The sequence below is a fragment of the Canis lupus genome, chromosome 18 (assembly GCF_048164855.1).
Source record: "Canis lupus baileyi chromosome 18, mCanLup2.hap1, whole genome shotgun sequence".
NCBI classification, from domain to species: Eukaryota; Metazoa; Chordata; class Mammalia; order Carnivora; family Canidae; genus Canis; species Canis lupus.
In genome coordinates, this window is record NC_132855.1 from 29,785,628 (window position 1) to 29,802,254 (window position 16,627).

General features: G+C 39.7%; 1 protein-coding gene across 1 annotated transcript in view; it reads right to left on the reverse strand.

Annotated features, from left to right (window-relative positions):
- Positions 1-15,457, reverse strand: part of TSPAN13 (tetraspanin 13) — a 31,775-nt gene extending 16,318 nt beyond the window's left edge. Inside the window, exon 1 of the mRNA XM_072783896.1 lies at positions 15,209-15,457. Coding sequence (XP_072639997.1) covers positions 15,209-15,271 — 63 coding nt within the window. The 5' untranslated portion in view covers positions 15,272-15,457. The remainder of the gene's footprint in view (positions 1-15,208) is intronic.
- Positions 15,458-16,627: the final 1,170 nt, after the last annotated feature.

The following is a 16,627-nucleotide window of genomic DNA, read 5'->3' on the forward strand; positions in this document are numbered from 1 at the left end:
CGCCGCCTTTGGCCCAGGGTGTGATCCTGGAGACCCGGGGTCGAGTCCCACATCGGGCTCCCTACATGGAGCCCGCTTCTCCCTCTGCCTGTGTCTCTGCCTCTCTCTCTCTCTCTCTCTCTCTCTCTCTCTCTCTCTTTCTCTCTCATCCTCTGTATCTCAAATAAATAATCTAAAAGAAAAAAAAATAGCCTTGTGACAATAACCTAAGCATTTTGAAAAGAATAGTAGTCCCTACCTCACACCATTGATTTAAACCCCAAATATAAAAGCAAAACTTAAACTTTTCGGACAAAACAGAAAAATGTTTTGACTTTGTAGTTAAAGAAAAACTTCTTACACAAAACCCCCCAAATCAAGTATCATACTAATGTAGTGTTTACTACGTGCAAGGAGGTATTCTAAGTGCTTTACATTCAATAACCAATATCATCTTCACAATAACCCTAAGAGGTAGGCAATACTACTGCCTCCATTTTCCAGATAGGGAACATGATGCACAGAGATGTTAAGTAACTTGGCCAAAAGTACATAGTAAGGAAGGGTTAGAATTGGGATATGATCCCAGGCTGTATGGCTGCAGATCCTGTGTTCTACCTATCACACTATACACCACATTAAAATTTTCAAATTCTATATAATAAAAATCATCAGACAAATGTAGGAAAGCCTAGAACTAGAGGTTATTTCCAGCATATATATATATATATCCATTTAAAAGGACAAATCCATTTAAAAGGACAAAATGCACACAATAAAGTAGCCAAAGGTAATAAGAGACAATTCACCAAAGAATCATCCTAAAGACAATCAATACCTGAAAGATGTTAAATCTCATTATATAACAGAAAAACAAAAATCAGAACAATGGGAAATCATCTCATATGCACCAGAATGGAAAAATTAAGCCTGATGATACCAAGGATGTGGAGAATTTAGAACTCATTGAAATACAAGCATAAATTTTTATAGCCACTTCATGGAACAAGCTGGCAGCAGCTAGGAAAATTAAAAATATGTATCCCATACTAAGCCAGCAATTCTGCTTCTAGAATAATACCCAAAAGAAATACCCATGTCCCCAACTAGACATCATACGTCAGGATTTTGCTGCAGCCTTGTGTGTCGCAGCAAAAAATGTTCAACAACCTCAGAAACCATAACTTTGACATTTGTAAACTCTAACATGATCACACAGAATACAAATGATTTTGATCTTTCTATTAAATCAATAAATTTCAAACAAATGAAGTAAATTACATAAATACGGTAAGACATACCACTTAATTTTTAAACGCACAAAAAGTCACCTTATTTAGGTCTTTTAAGGTGGGGAGAGAGGGGAGGAGAGAGAGAAAGCATCTTAAGCAGGCTCCACACCCTGTGCAGAGCCAGACACCAGGCTCCATCTCATGAATCTCAGATTATGACCTGAGCTGAAATCAAGAGTTACCTAGGCATCCCAGAAAAGTCACCTTATATTCTTTGTAGTTGACTAATAGGTCAGATTGTCCGAAATATATAAATGTGCATGGAAACAACAGATGTTGATTTTAGGACAGTGACAACTTTTGAGAAGGGGAAAAATGGGAAAGGGGATGGCACAGGCCTTGAACTGTGTTAGATCACCTAACTTCCAAAAAAAAAAAAAAAAAAAAAAAGGGATATGTGGCAAAACACTGGCATCTGAGGAATCAGCCTGTTGGGTTCACAGGAGTCCACATAATATTTTCCCTGCACATGAAATAGTTCTCAAATAAAGCCAATCTTGAAAAGCTCCTTTCTCACCACGGCACCAACTCTAAATTCTCCTGCTTTGCTTTCCTCTGTAAATTGATCCAACTTTCCTCATCCAGCCTTTGTTTCCCTTATTTCTCAAACACAACCACATAAATCAAGATATTCTCATTCATCTCTCAAATATTTCATATTAATTTTCATCTCTGCTTTTTCAAAGACTGTACGTTCTCTCCTATGATGTGCTCCCATTTAGGAAAAAGGAAGGCTTTCAGACGAAGGTGGTATACACTTGAAGGCAGTAGCCAATAACTGTAATAGCTCTACTCACTTATAACAGAAAGCAAAGCTCTGGATCGATCATACTTGGATGGTCTCACGTGGGAAAAAAACACCACCCTGTCTCTCTTTCTTGTACCCAACTCCCAAGCACAGGCATGTTGACAAACACACAAATACACATTCTCTTTGTAAGGTGGAAGAGAACACAGAGTTAACTGTCCAATCCCAAATAAATTTTGCAGTTATGACCACAACGATAAAACTATCCAAACATAAACTTATTTGAGTTAGTCCATTTTCCAAAAATCCCCAAATTTGTTAGTTTTTTAACAAAATAATTGAAAAAAAAAATAAATGTTATGTTCTGTGTGGCTAATGTTTCTAATACATTGCAACACAAAGCCCTCAAGTATTCAAAATTAGTTTTTAAAATTAGAAAGAGCACCCAAAGTTTTCTGATATATCTTTAATTAAATTTGCTTATCAGAGTTTCTTTAACTTTTACTGAAAAGAAGCCCTTTAAAGATAGTAATGAAACTATTTCTGAGTAGTGGTAATTATATGTTATGGTTGGTTTGTAATTTTGAAGAGAATAGGGCTATATGAAGTCTTCCAAACTAGTGATCTGAAAATTATTAATGCCAATTAGATTAATTCTAACTGTATAATTCAAAAGCCTAAGTTTGTTACTAGACTTGGTAGACAAAGGAACTGCAAGAATCCTTTGTTCAATAATAACAACAGTTTCCTATGAGACCAATTGTAATAGAAAGTAAATTTAGACCTATGACAAATAGTTTCCTTCCTTTGGGAGACAGAATACTGATAAAAACAGATTATGGATCTGTTAACTCGTTGATAGCAATGTTTTTATGAGCAGGAAGCACCAACCTTTCTTGTTTTTGCTTTAAAACAAAGAGAAGTGTATCATATAGAAAGAACTTCTAAAATGAGAGATTCTAAGAGCTCTAATGGAAAAAGCACACTTAGAAAAGTATCTATGACTGGCTTTACTTTCCCAAGCAAGTCCTGAGAGGAGAAAGTGGTGGCAGAAGCAACAGTTCACACAGGGATGGATTCTGAGTAAGATTCTTGTAGAAGGGACACAGCAATTGCCAACCAGGGCTCACATAACAGCACAAACTCATAGAACACCAAGACACAAAGCTATCTGGCCAGTGATCTGTTCTCTTCCATTTTACAGATGATAAATCTGAGTAGCAAAATTACATGCCCAATGACAGAGGCCAGAACTGTGGCAAACTTTCTGCCTGGTGCATTTTTTTTTTCTCCCTGTAGAGCCCTATCATAGTGCATAGCATTATATTTAAGTAATTGTTAACACTGAGATATAATACTAACAACAACATTATAATGCATAAAATGTAGCTCTTCCTTTGTAGCCAGATTCTTGTGGGTTTGCATAGCATCTCTTTAACTTACTCCCTAGGAAACCTCGCTGGATAGCCACTTAGAAAAGAACAGTGAAGTCTTCTACTCATAGGACTTTTCTATCAGTTAACTACCAAACGCTAGCTTATTTATTTTGTGCCTTTTATTTTCCTTTTACCCAACCTAGAAATGTTGTCACATACACCTACATTCACACAAAAGGGCACAGTGCACGGCCCAGAGTAAGGGAGCAAGAATTTAAAGTGTTTAGCATCACTCTTGCACATAACCTTTTTTAAAAACTAATAAACACGTGTTTGTACACTTATGGATACATGCAACGCCATGAGAGAACAAAGAAAAACATACGCTGTGCATAATGATCTTTATAATCTAGCTTAGGAGTGTGTTGGAATATTAGGCGACTACACTAAACTTTTAAAATGATGACGTTGCTAGACTATTCTAGAATTAGGAACAAAAGAACCAAATTACTGTCCAAAAGAGGAATGGCCTCTGTAATTGACATGTGTTGTCTTGATAACCCAGAATACTCATCTCTTGTAAACCTCAATCACAGTGTTTCACAGGCCTCATAAGACCATTACTAACAGCAGACACACACAACACAGGCCTATCAATCATGGTTGCTCATCCTCCTATTCACAGTGATTGGTCCATGGAAGGTCCATAAACCAATGGTGTCAATTAGTATGTTCCATTCCATAATACAATAATATTGAAAGAAAAGTAAATGGGTTCCTCTGGCATAGCAAGCTATAAGGACAATTAAAATTGAGTCTATCAGTGGCTATCTTGGCACATGGAAAGAGGTATCTTTAAAAAGAATCTAAGCAGCATCAAGTTGAGCTAGTATATAAAAGAAGCAAGAGTTCTGATCTTTTCTGAGACCCCTGATCCAGCCATACTTGACAATCCAACTATTTGGATGTCCCAATTCTACGTATGCTTTCAAAAGTTTGTGCTCTTTTGTCAACACATTCTTTTTAGCTCATCTATGACCCATAAAGAATTCTGATAAATACAAGCTTCATCTTCCAATGTGTTTATCATAATTTTTTTAGTATCTTCAAACTTGCAGAGATTTTATCTACCTGTAGAATTGAGACCACCTTCCCTACATAGACTTTTTTTTTCCCCATAGACTGTTAAGTCCTTCACCTTAAATATAGGCTTTTAAAAATATGTGCACTACCTTTTAGGTGAAAAGACCTCCCAGAAACTTATCTCTAAGGACAAACAAGAAGGGAAATCAATGACCCAGGGAAATGCCCTACACCATCTTCTGTCTGCAAACATCCTCCTAGACTTACCAAATTTAACTCCAGACTAAAATGTACCACAAAGCAGGTCAGTGGTTGCTTGCAGTAGGAGCAGGGGTTGTGCAGAAGAGAGGGATTACAAAGGAGAATAAGCAAACTGTGGGGGGGTAATAGATATGTTCAAGGTCTTGAATGTGGTAATGGGGCTCAGAGGTATATATATATAAACTCACTAAATTTATACTGTAAATACGTTTAGCTTATGGTATGTAAACAATCTCAATAAAACCGTTTCAACAAGACACACCTTTCCAAGGAAAAGCATTTTACAGTATCATCCTTCTTCTGGAACGGAACAAATTAAAATGCCTAGAGTTGCCAATGCAATTTGGTGAAAAGGAAGAAAGTTACATACAGTAGAGCAGGTAAACAATGACAACTGAGACCTTGATAAGATCCTTCAATTATGCCCCTGCTCTGGGCTATCTACTTCCGGACATCTACCTACATGCAAATAATAAAGATTATTTTAAGCAGCAGTAGCTGGGTTTCTATTACCTAGAGCTGGACTCTATTCCTAACATGGTGGTCTTTGGTCTCTCTTTTTTTTTTCTTTTTTTAAAGCCAGTAAGATCTGCTCATTCCTAGGCTGGGGATCTGTTGTTTCTAATCTTAGAATAAAGTCCAAATCCCAAGCTAACACATCCAAGGATGTGAAGAGCCTGGATCACTGCTGGAGGTAATTCATTAACCACTATTCCCCACCTCCAGCCATATTACAAAGTCTTCTAATGAGCCTTCTATACTTTAGGTGCCATATAAGCAAGGCACATGTTTTTCTAATATTCCTAGCATCCGGCAAAGTGTCTGGTAGAGGAGAGGTAATCAAAATACACTGCTGAATGAAAGAGCTCATGATATTGCTCATTACTCTTTAAAGACAGATAAATGCTTATTCCCTAATCGATTTAATATTTGAGGGAAAGAAATTCAGCCTAACGTTTCAGATTATCTCTTTATATATAACCAATAAAAAAGATTTACATTCTTTCATGAAAATCCACATTTCAAAATAAGATGCAAAGAGAAACTTGAATTATCCCTAAAATAGTTCTAATTACTTCTACATTTTTTTTAGCATCTGAATTGTACCAAAGTGAATTGCTTTGAGGACAAAAGAGGAATATAGAACATTTGAAAAAACTGGATTCAATTTTGTATTAAATTATTTAAAAATGTTTTGTCAGGACAAAAATAGGAGAGAGAAGTTGTGATAGTAGTGGAGGGTAAGAAATTTTAAATGGGAATCAGGTTTAGAGGGACTATACCACCAAAATGTACACAAGCATCCACAGACACATAAAGAAAGCAAAGGCCCCAGACTATCTTCCCTGTATATGCTTTAATATTCATCATGAGCAATTACATTTGAATGCTAAACTATCCCTCTGAACTTTTACCTAACGTGAAAAACTGCAGAACAACTCAGTGATGATCAAGCATGTGTTTCTATGATGCCAAATATCTGGGTAGAAATTTGAAAATTCTATAAATAATCTAGATATTGCTAAATGTCCAGACATTTAGTGTTGACGCCAGGACCTCAGTTCCTTGTTTCATTTGAAGAATGAAAATGAAACAAGGAAGCCTGAAATGACTTTGCCACATATTTTTCTTCCTTATGTTTTCCATGGTGCCAAGCAGATTTGATATTTCATCGGGCACGAAATACATATACATATTACATAACATCTGCTAAGAAGAAATTATATAACAGGAATTAAAAGTAAGGGATCTTGACTTGTCGTGTTCCAAAGATACCAGTTTGAGGTGGCACTCACAGCTGCCAACCAAGTTCAAAAGGCACCCTACCCCTTCCTGCTGTGGAGTTCTGGGATATGAGAAGTGGAGTTATGGGCACAATAGCCCCGCACTGATTCTTTCATTCAGTTAATTCAACATCAACCATATGCCAGGGCTGTATTGGGCACTCAGCAGAGGAAAAGTAATTAGGACCCCATATTATTATTGAGGGGCAGAGCACTTGTCACATGAAAAGCAGGTTAGCTGCTCTTCCCAATGACTTCACTGACCAATTCAAGGACCAAGTCTTAGTCCTCATCTTACTTAGCAGCATTGGAGACAGATGTTCAAATCGGTCTCCATAAAATGACTTGCGCTTGGCTTCTAGGGTACCAGCTTCTACAGGCTTTCCTCTTACCTTCTCAGGCTCCTTTCCTGGTTCCTTCTTGTCTCCTGAAGCTCTTACTATAAAAGGGCCCTTGGTTCATTCCACAGATGACTGCACTTCTCCATCTATCCTCACTACCCTGTGGATTTCATCCAGTACTAATTCTAAATACCACTGTCTATGTTAACAGCTCCCAGGATTTAAACATCCAGCTACTCCTTTCCCCTGAACCCCATTGTTGTTAGTCTAACTGCTTTATGACATCTCCATTTGAGTATGTGATTGGCATCACATCTAATACTGAACCCCTCCTCTTCCTCCCAAAGCCTTCTCCACCCACAATCTTCCTATTAATAGAAGATCCATCCTGCCAGTTGCTTAGGCCATAAATCATGAGTAATCCGTGCTTCCTCTCTTTTTCTCATGCCCTGTTCCAATCCATCAGAAAATAAGTTGGCCCTACTTTCAAAATACACCTCAAATCGGACTATTTCTCTTACATTGATATCACACTGGTCCACATCCTCCACATCTCTTGCTTAATTACTGCAGTAGTCTTATATGTGATCTACTTCCCCTGTTGTCTATTATAACCCATTCTCAATTCAGAAGCTAGACAATCTCTAAGTGAAAAATCAGACCCAAAGCTACCAATAGCTACCCATTTCACTCCGTATAGAAATTCTAATCTGTCCAGTGGTCTCAAGGCCCTTCATCATCTGCATCTTACACTTTCTCCGACTCATATCCTACACCATTCCACCCCCTAATCCAGTCTCAGTCACAATGGACTTATTTCTGTCCCTTGCATAAACCAGGAATACTCCTCTTCCTTGATCTTTTCAAAGCTCCATCTCTCTGGAACACTCCTCCTAGATATTGGTCTTTCATCGCCTTCAAATCCTTGTCCCAGGGTTGTCGTCCCAAGCAGGTTAATCCTGACGATATACTAAATACACACTTATCCTCCCTACCCACCCACAGCCTATTTTTCATTCTTCTTGCTCTATTTTTCTCCACAGCACTTTCTTACCTTCTCATCTGATGTGTAATTTACTTATTCGCTTATCGTCTACTCATTCCATACATGTATGACCCATGAAGGCAGCACATTCTGGTTTTGTTTACTGCTCTTGATGCTCAATTAATATTTATTATAGGAATGAAGAAAAGAAATAAAATTATTTTTTTTTAATTTTTATTTATTTATGATAGTCACAGACAGAGAAAGAGAGAGAGGCAGAGACATAGGCAGAGGGAGAAGCAGGCTCCATGCACCGGAAGCCCGATGTGGGATTCGATCCCGGGTCTCCAGGATCGCGCCCTGGGCCAAAGGCAGGCGCCAAACCGCTGCGCCACCCAGGGATCCCCAAGAAATAAAATTATTTAGGTTCATCTCATATTTATTTTGGACTAATAATTACATAGTAGACTAATAATGTAAAAAACCCTAGCCAACTAGGATGTAGAGTACAATTTTATAGGAAGTGGATTTGTTTATAGGAAACATTATTTGAAAACCTGAGAAGTAGGGATCCCTGGGTGGCACAGCAGTTTAGCACCTGCCTTCGGCCCAGGGCGCGATCCTGGAGACCCGGGATCGAATCCCACCTCGGGCTCCTGGTGCATGGAGCCTGCTTCTCCCTCTGCCTATGTCTCTGCCTCTCTCTCTCTCTCTCTCTCTCTCTCTGTGACTATCATAAATAAATAAAAATTAAAAAAAAAGAAAACCTGAGAAGTATATGAAAGATTGGCTAACAGACGATAAAAGTGTATTTCAAGAAACATATCAGATCCTACCAGGGATATATAAAAGTAATGCCTACTTATTATTATTTTCTAACCCAACGCTGACTTTCAAGTTTTAAAATACTTGGCTGCCTTCTAGATTTAATTTTGAATAAATTATCTTTTTTTTTTAAATATTTTTTTCATTTTTTTTTTATTTAGAGAGAGCAAGCATGAGGGCAGGGGGATGAGCAGAGGGAAAAGGAGGAGAGAGAATCCCAGACTCCACACTGAGTGTTGAGCCTGATGCGGGGCCCAGTCTCACAATCCTGAGATCATGACCTGAGCTGGAATCAAAAGTCAGATGTTCAGCTGGTTGAGCCACTTAGGCACCATAATCCTTTTATGATTAAATATAATTATTTTATAATTTTTATGAAGTTTTCATTAGGTATGTTTTGCCCCTGGTGAAAAGGGGGCAACCAATTCTACAAATTCAAGGAGTATTTCAAGTATAGCCTCTTTAAAAAAAAAAAAAAGATTTTATTTATTTATTCACGAGAGAGAGAGAAAGAGAGAGGCAGAAACACAGGCAGAGGGAGAAGCAGGCTCCAAGCAGGGAACCTGACGCGGGACTCGATCCCGGAGCTTCAGGATCAGGCCCTGAGCTGAAAGCAGCACTAAACCGCTGAGCCACCTGGGCTGCCCCTAGCCTCCATTTAAAAAAAAAAAAAAGGAAATGCTACACACTGAAGGATCCAACAAGGAGAAAGCTATAACTTCTGTCAACAATAACAAAAAAAAAAGGGGGGGGGTAATGTTTTAGCTAGAGTAAAAAGCAAACACAAAGCTATCTACAATATGGAGAATCGGTATGGTCAAAGGCAAAGACAAAGTAAAACAAAATCTTACAGTTGGGACTCTCAGCCCTTGCTGTAATTTACAATTAGGTAGGAAGTTTGAAAAAGATTTAAAAAAATATAATCACATGCCTTCCCTTTCTCCCTGGAATTGACTGACTTAGTCTGGAGTGGTACTCAAGTATCAAGTTTCCCAAGTAAAAATTTAAGGAAACAATGCCTTCTGACTAAGGAAGTAAGGGGCTGTATTTGAGGAACTTCACAAAGATGGAGCAAGGTGTTCTAGGTTGAGGGCAGGGGATCAGCAAAAACAGAAAGACAACAAAGAGCATTTTGTGTGGAGAATTCTCTGTGGCTAAAATATGTAAAGGGCTGCAAATGAGAGGGGCAGATGGTGAAAGATCTTGAAAGGCATCCTCAAGAATTTGGGTTGATTCTCTAAGAGTTTTCATCTGTTATCACAAATGGGTTTGGATCACTCATTTTACAATGGTAAAAAAAAAAAAAAAAAAAAATTGGAGTATAAATTCAGGTGAAATGTGACATGAACAAGGAGGATCTAAACCTAACCTACCTTCACCAGTCCTTCAAACCTGTTTGAAGTGATAATGGCCCATTTTTAAACCACTTTAAACTGTATGTACATCAAGCCACTGAAATACACAAATCTCACTTCTCAAATATGGGCTGATATACAATTTTTCCCAAAATGAATTGTTTCATTCTTTGCAATGCCTCATATGTTGTTAAATTTTATGAAAAGTCAATAACCTCACTTCAAGTGAGAAATGGCCTAAATAGCACATTTTTGTTTCTGTTTTTAAATCAAAAGTTGGGAAATATTACAAACATGTTTGGCACAAAGGCAGCCTATAAATATCAGCCCAACAGCATCACATGAAAACTCTCAGGTTCTGTAAACAGTGAATCATTTTTAAATCAAAATGCAAGAAAATAATTAGCAACCAGTTAAATATTTTAAATTCATTCAGACTCTGAACGAGAACACAGAAATAACATAAACCTAACCACACATGAAAATATTAAACAAGAGTAATTTGAAAAATTATGATCAGATTTTTGAAAAATGACATCAATGCAATCATTTGAAAGTAACAGCAATAAGTAGATTTTTTTTCTTTGGCTGAAGTACTAGTGTTTTTTTTTATTTTCAAGTTAAGACTAAACAAAATTAAAGTTTTCCAACACTCTAATGACCAGAATGGGACTCAAATAAATGTACAGGTTAATCATTCCATATTTATACTTACTACATACCTCAGTAATTTTTTCTTACAACTAAAAGATTAATATTACTACTTTGAGGGCATGAACTCCTGCCTCCGTAGGGCCCGCCTGAGTAAACAAACACCAACTAACATTAAGTGCTAGAAATCCCAATAGCTTGTGTTCCTTATCATATGCAGGTTTGTAATTAAGAAATTTAAAATAAACTTTTCTTCTTGAAGTTGTAACTATTTTTTTCTCTGTAGTGTACCCAAGCATTTATCCATTTTTCCATCTTATCCTAAAACTCATGAGGCAAGAATGAAAAATATCATCACCAGCTTATAAATGGAAAAACTGAAGCTCGAATAAAGTAAGCTGTTTGCCCAAGGTTAAATTCCAAGTAAGTTGTAGAGTTGGTATTCAAAGTTAGGTTTTCTTCTGAACTCAATTATTTCTCTGTTCACTGTAGAGATTTTTTTTTTTTTTTACCTTTACATATGGTATAGTTTATCTGTTTTAAGACTATCCAGTTTCAGATATTCAAATGTAAATTATAAATCTAGGTCTTAGAATGGATGTAAATTAGTATAACTTTTGAGTCTGTATGGAGATTTCTCCCAAAGCAAGAAATTAAAAAAAAAAAAAAAAAAGCAAAGGTATAGGAAAAAAATTGCAAAAAAAAAAAAATCATTAAAACAAACTTGGAAAGGATTTAGAATACAGAAAAAGAAACAAACTTCTGAAACGACCCTTATTTTAAGATCACAGTTATTCATGTTCTTTATATTCTCAATTAAAACTATGCATATATATGAATAAGTATTATATATAATATTTAATACCTATGTTAAAAATCAGCAGTGCAACTCCTAAAAGTCTCTTCTCCTCTGCTCAGAAAGGACATGGACATAAGTTATCAATCTTCTAAATGTTAACATTTTAAAATAACATTTATTTCATATTCTTAAGATTCCCCACAAAAGTATTTTTAAAAAGTTGTTTGTCACTGTCAAAACATTTTCAATTAAAAGTATTCTAAGATAAATTATTAAACATAAAACAGACCATTTTCCCAAAGTAGTTTTCATTTGCGTTTATATCCTAAGCAATATGAAAAAGAGTCCCGCTATTTCTACATTTTCCCCAATTTCATTATACCTTTTTCACTCCAACTTCTCTAAGCCACAAAGCTGCCCCCTAGTCCTAAACTGTATGCTACCTACAATCAGTCATTCCCTCAAATCACATTTAATTGTCCCACTCCATGTATGCAAACTAGATCCTGTTTCCACCAAGCAGGGAGGTATTTGCCTTTGTATGTGTTTATTACTCCCCACAGTTCTTAGCAGAGTATACCCATTAGGCAAATATTTATTGACTGAATAAAGCTCCTGAGGTCATATGGAGAAAAGACAGTAAATTAAAAAAAAAAAAATTTTTTTTTAAAGGCTTCATAAAGCCGTATTGATTTCAAAGCCCAGTTTGGTTCACTGCTGTCTTCCTAAACTGAGAACAATGCCTGTCGTAAATAAAGATTTATTGAGTAAAGAAATGTTCAGTTTCAAAAAAAAAAAAAAAAAAAAAAAAGAAATGTTCAGTTTCTTTAAATATGCAGAAGTTCTGAAGCCAGTCTTTCTCTTTCTTATAATACCGTGAAGGTGCAAGGAAGAGAATTCTACTCCTCTTCCTACCCTATCTATAAATAGTTTATATTCACTCTACTAATTTAAAGTTATTCGGTACTAGGGATCCTATTGACTAAAAAGCCAAACCATAAATAACAAGAATCAGCTGCCTCTTTGGTTAGTGACCAGAAGTCCACGACAAGTTTGGGGGATGTTCCTTCCAAGCCATCTTAGTGACTTGCTTTCTAGCCTGATCATGAATTCTGCTCTCATCTTAGGTTCATCAGCAGGCCACCTGAGCATGTGGACAGTCTGGTTTGGAGAGTCCTAAGTTCCTCAAGAAAATTCTTCAACACCAGAGCAGGCCATGGCCTTTACACCTGCCACTCCCATATGCAATCGTGGTTTCACTAACAGTTTTAGAAATGACCTCAGACTCAGTCCTGAAATGCTGTGCATATTTCAAAGGCAGTTACCCTGGTGGGATTGGAACTTGTGAAAGGTCCACCTATTTGTACCTTAGAAAGAAATGTCTCCTAGGTCTTCAACTTCAACCCTACCCCCAAATATTTCACATTTCTCATCTTAAAAATGTTGAGGGAGAGACCAGGGAAGATATGGAATCTTAGTAACAGCGGCTCAGTTTCAGCATCTGTTTAAGACCTGGTCCAACTTTTACCTTCCACTTAGCTCCAATTTAAACTGCCGGCCTTAGTTAAGCTTTTTCACAATGTATAAGTAGACAGTAATTCATTTCTTAAAATATCTTTCTTATCTAAAAAGTCGAGGATTTAGAAGGATGCTAACCATTTTACAGCCTTGTGAATTTCAATTAATTAAGGTTTACTGCATAGCTATTAAGATCAATAGAATACACTTTGAAGGTCAAGTTGGATTAGATATAAAATTCAAAATGTTCCTTCAGAATCTCCTTTCTCGGGATCCCTGGGTGGCTCAGCAGTTTAGAGCCTGCCTTTGGCCCAGGGTGTGATCCTGGAATCGAGTCCCACGTCGGGCTCCCCGCATGGAGCCTGCTTCTCCCTCTGCCTCTGTCTCTGTCTCTGCCTCTCTCTCTCTGTCTCTTGTGAATAAATAAATAAAATCTTAAAAAAAAAAAAAAAAGAATCTCCTTTCTCCTTGCTTTCCTGATACACAGTAAATACAACTAGAAATGACATACCTTGAAAACAGCTAGACTTAAAAATAACCTGCCTTTAATATATATAGCACATTAATCTGTATCATATCTAATGCACGCTAATTTATATAGACCTCTCTCAGTCAAGTAAGCATGCAAGCAGACATTATGGGGTAAATGTCTGGTGAACAGATGACTAAATCATGGGGTGGGGGCAAAATTCAGGGCACAAAATGGTGAACTTGAAGTTCTAAGCTGGCTAATAGTGCTAATAAAAGAAAATACCTGGATAATTGGTCAGCACTTAATAATCAATATGATATATATGCTTCAGGTGAGACAAATGTGGATACCGATCTGAAACTTGACATGAGTCTCCAATTACAAGGCCCTGAATCACCAGGTGTTTTACAATTCCCCTCCCCCATGTCTACTATCGGTGACCATGTGATTAGATTCCTAGAACTAGCCAGAAAAACATACTTTATTCCACTGTCTTGCCTTCAAAGCTTTGCCAGCATGTTCATATACAAAAGATGGTAAAACGATCCAGCCTCTCTCTCCTGTTGGTGACCACAAGGCAGCCTCTCCACTCCAAAGATGTAACCTAAGCTTGCACAGATGGCCTAGCTCTCTGCTAATGCAGGGGGAGCTGGGTTTGTTTTCAGGGTGGGTGCTGCAAACCTCCAGGTGTATTTATAGAAGGGAGCAAGACTAGGATGGAGGGATGATGATAGAAGAGGAAGTTTCTTCCACCTGAGAGAGAAGCCTGTGGAAGGATCTGGATCCCCACAGCCTAGGTCCTATTCCCGACTCGCCAACCACCAGCCATGTAAACTTATTAAACCCCTTTTGGGTCTGTTATCTTACGTATCCAATGTAGACAATACCCCCTCGCCTCGGACGGCTGTCAGAATGAGGAATGAAATCATGAATGCAAACCCGGGGATGTGACAGGCAATCAATAAGCAGCAACCTGCTCCCCCATCCCTCTGTTTGCCCAGAGCTGAGCCTCAAAAATCACAGAGATAGACTGTACCTTAAATCTAAAAGCCCCAAGCTTGTTAGCAGAGAAAGAAATGGCTTGGGTGGAGGAGGCTTGCTTATTTACTGGAGGATTTGGCTTAAAATGGAGTTAGGACATTAATAAGACGGGAGACCACATGGGAAAAAGCATCCAGTGTGAGCAAACGGACCACCCCCCCCCCAAAAAAAAAAAAACAAAAATTAAATAAATAAAGACAACCCTTTATGTAAGCACGAAACAAACTTCGGAAGCTGCGGATATCCTGTGAACCTACTCGGTGACCTCAGTTCAAACCACAAGAGCACGTAGAGCTCACCGAGATGCACACTGCCCATATGCCGCGTTGTCGGTTTCGGATCACGCTATTTTTGCAGAACTGTCCCCAAAACCCCGAGGCGGCTCTCCCGCCCCCCCCCCGCCCCCCCCCCCCCGGAGGGGTTAGTTATCAGAAGGGATGGGGATGGGAAAGCGGGAAGGTCTGGTCGCAGGACTGAAAAACAAGGCGGTGGGTGAGGGGGCGGGGCAGAGAGGCGGCCGGTGGGCCAGAGGGACGCGGCTTCACAATGGAGCAAAGGAAGGGACTGCGACAGGCGGCGGCTCGCGGGCCCCGCGGGGACGGCTGGTGAGGCGGGGGCGCGCAGCGTGGGCGGCCGGGCAGGGCCGCCGAGCAGGTGCAGAGCCCCCCGGAGGAGAGGGGCGGCCGCAGGGTACTCACCGTGTACAGCAGGTTGAGCGCGCACAGGCAGTTCTTGGAACACGCGAAGCCCCCGCAAACCATCTCTGCAGCCCGAGCTGCCTGCCCTCGGCCGCAGGTAAACGTGGCCCGGGCGGGGCCTCCGGGGCGGCCTCTTTGTCCTCGCCTCTGGGGCCGGGCCGAGGCCGGGGTGGGGGGGCCCTGGGCTGGGGCTGCAGTGCGCTGCGCGCCCGCCGCGGCTCGAACCCGCTCTGGACCCTGCGGCCGCCGCAGCTGGAGCCCGAGCCCGAGCCCGAGCCCGAGCCCGAGCCCGAGCCCCGCCCAGCCCCCCGCCTCGCCCCGCGCGCTGATTGGCCGCCGGCTGGGAACAAAGGTAAAATATGCAAATAAATGCGCTCCGCCGGCCGGCAGCGGGGAGGGGCGAGGGGCGGGGCGCGGGGAGGGGGGGCGGAGGCCTGGGGACCTCGCTCCGGGCCGGGCCGGGCCGTGTGACAGCCACCGCGCTGCGGCCTCCCGGGGAGCAGGTGAGGAGAGGGCGGGGCTGGCCGGAGGTCCACGCTGGCAGGGAGAGCTGTGACAGCACCTCTCCGTTCTTGGCCACGGGGATGACGTGGCACCATTTTGAATGAGGTTTTAAAATTAAGCACCTGGCCTTGTTTGGCTGCAATAGTGGGAAAATAAATGAAGGAAGGGGAAGGATTTAAAAGAAGGGGGAAGGGAGTGAAAGGAGGTAAATAAGTCAAAGAATTAAAGGAGAGAATGAAATCTCTGCTTGTCTCAGAAAATGCATCAAGTACGTGGCCTATGCATGGGACTCCAGCCCGGGTCACATTAATTCCAAGGGGATTTGCAAACTGCCCAATAGCGGTGAATATGTGCATTCAAGAGAAAATCAGGAGGGATCGTTTTTGTCTTTCAATCTTGAATTGCCATGAGCGTTTCTTTTCTCACAAGTAAAGATTGCGAGACGTTTTTAAATGCTAGAGTCTTGAGTCTGTTAACGCTATGGAGTGACTACTGTGGAAATACATCTTGTATCCTCAGATTCCTCAGCCACAAATTGAGTTATTATGGTGAGCACTTTTTGCAAGTGCCTGGCATGTGTCAGCTGGGATTAGTAAGATGTAACAGTTTTTTAACCTACTGTGTTACAGCCACTAAGCTAAGCCAATAAAGGATTGGTTGTTTCATAGTACCTTCTACCAAAAACGGTTCCTATTATATTAAGAAATGTTCAGATATGCATATGGAACCTAAGGGTTCATGCTGAGTAAATTATGTGATAGGAGATGCTAAATATACGTTAAGTAGAACACTGCAGCTAATTGAAATAGCATTCGTGTAATTTCCTGTTCCCCTCCCAACCTCCCCAAACCTCACCGTACCAAGAAAACTCCATTGATTATTTAGCTTTTGTATTCCACATTAACTTTTTGTATA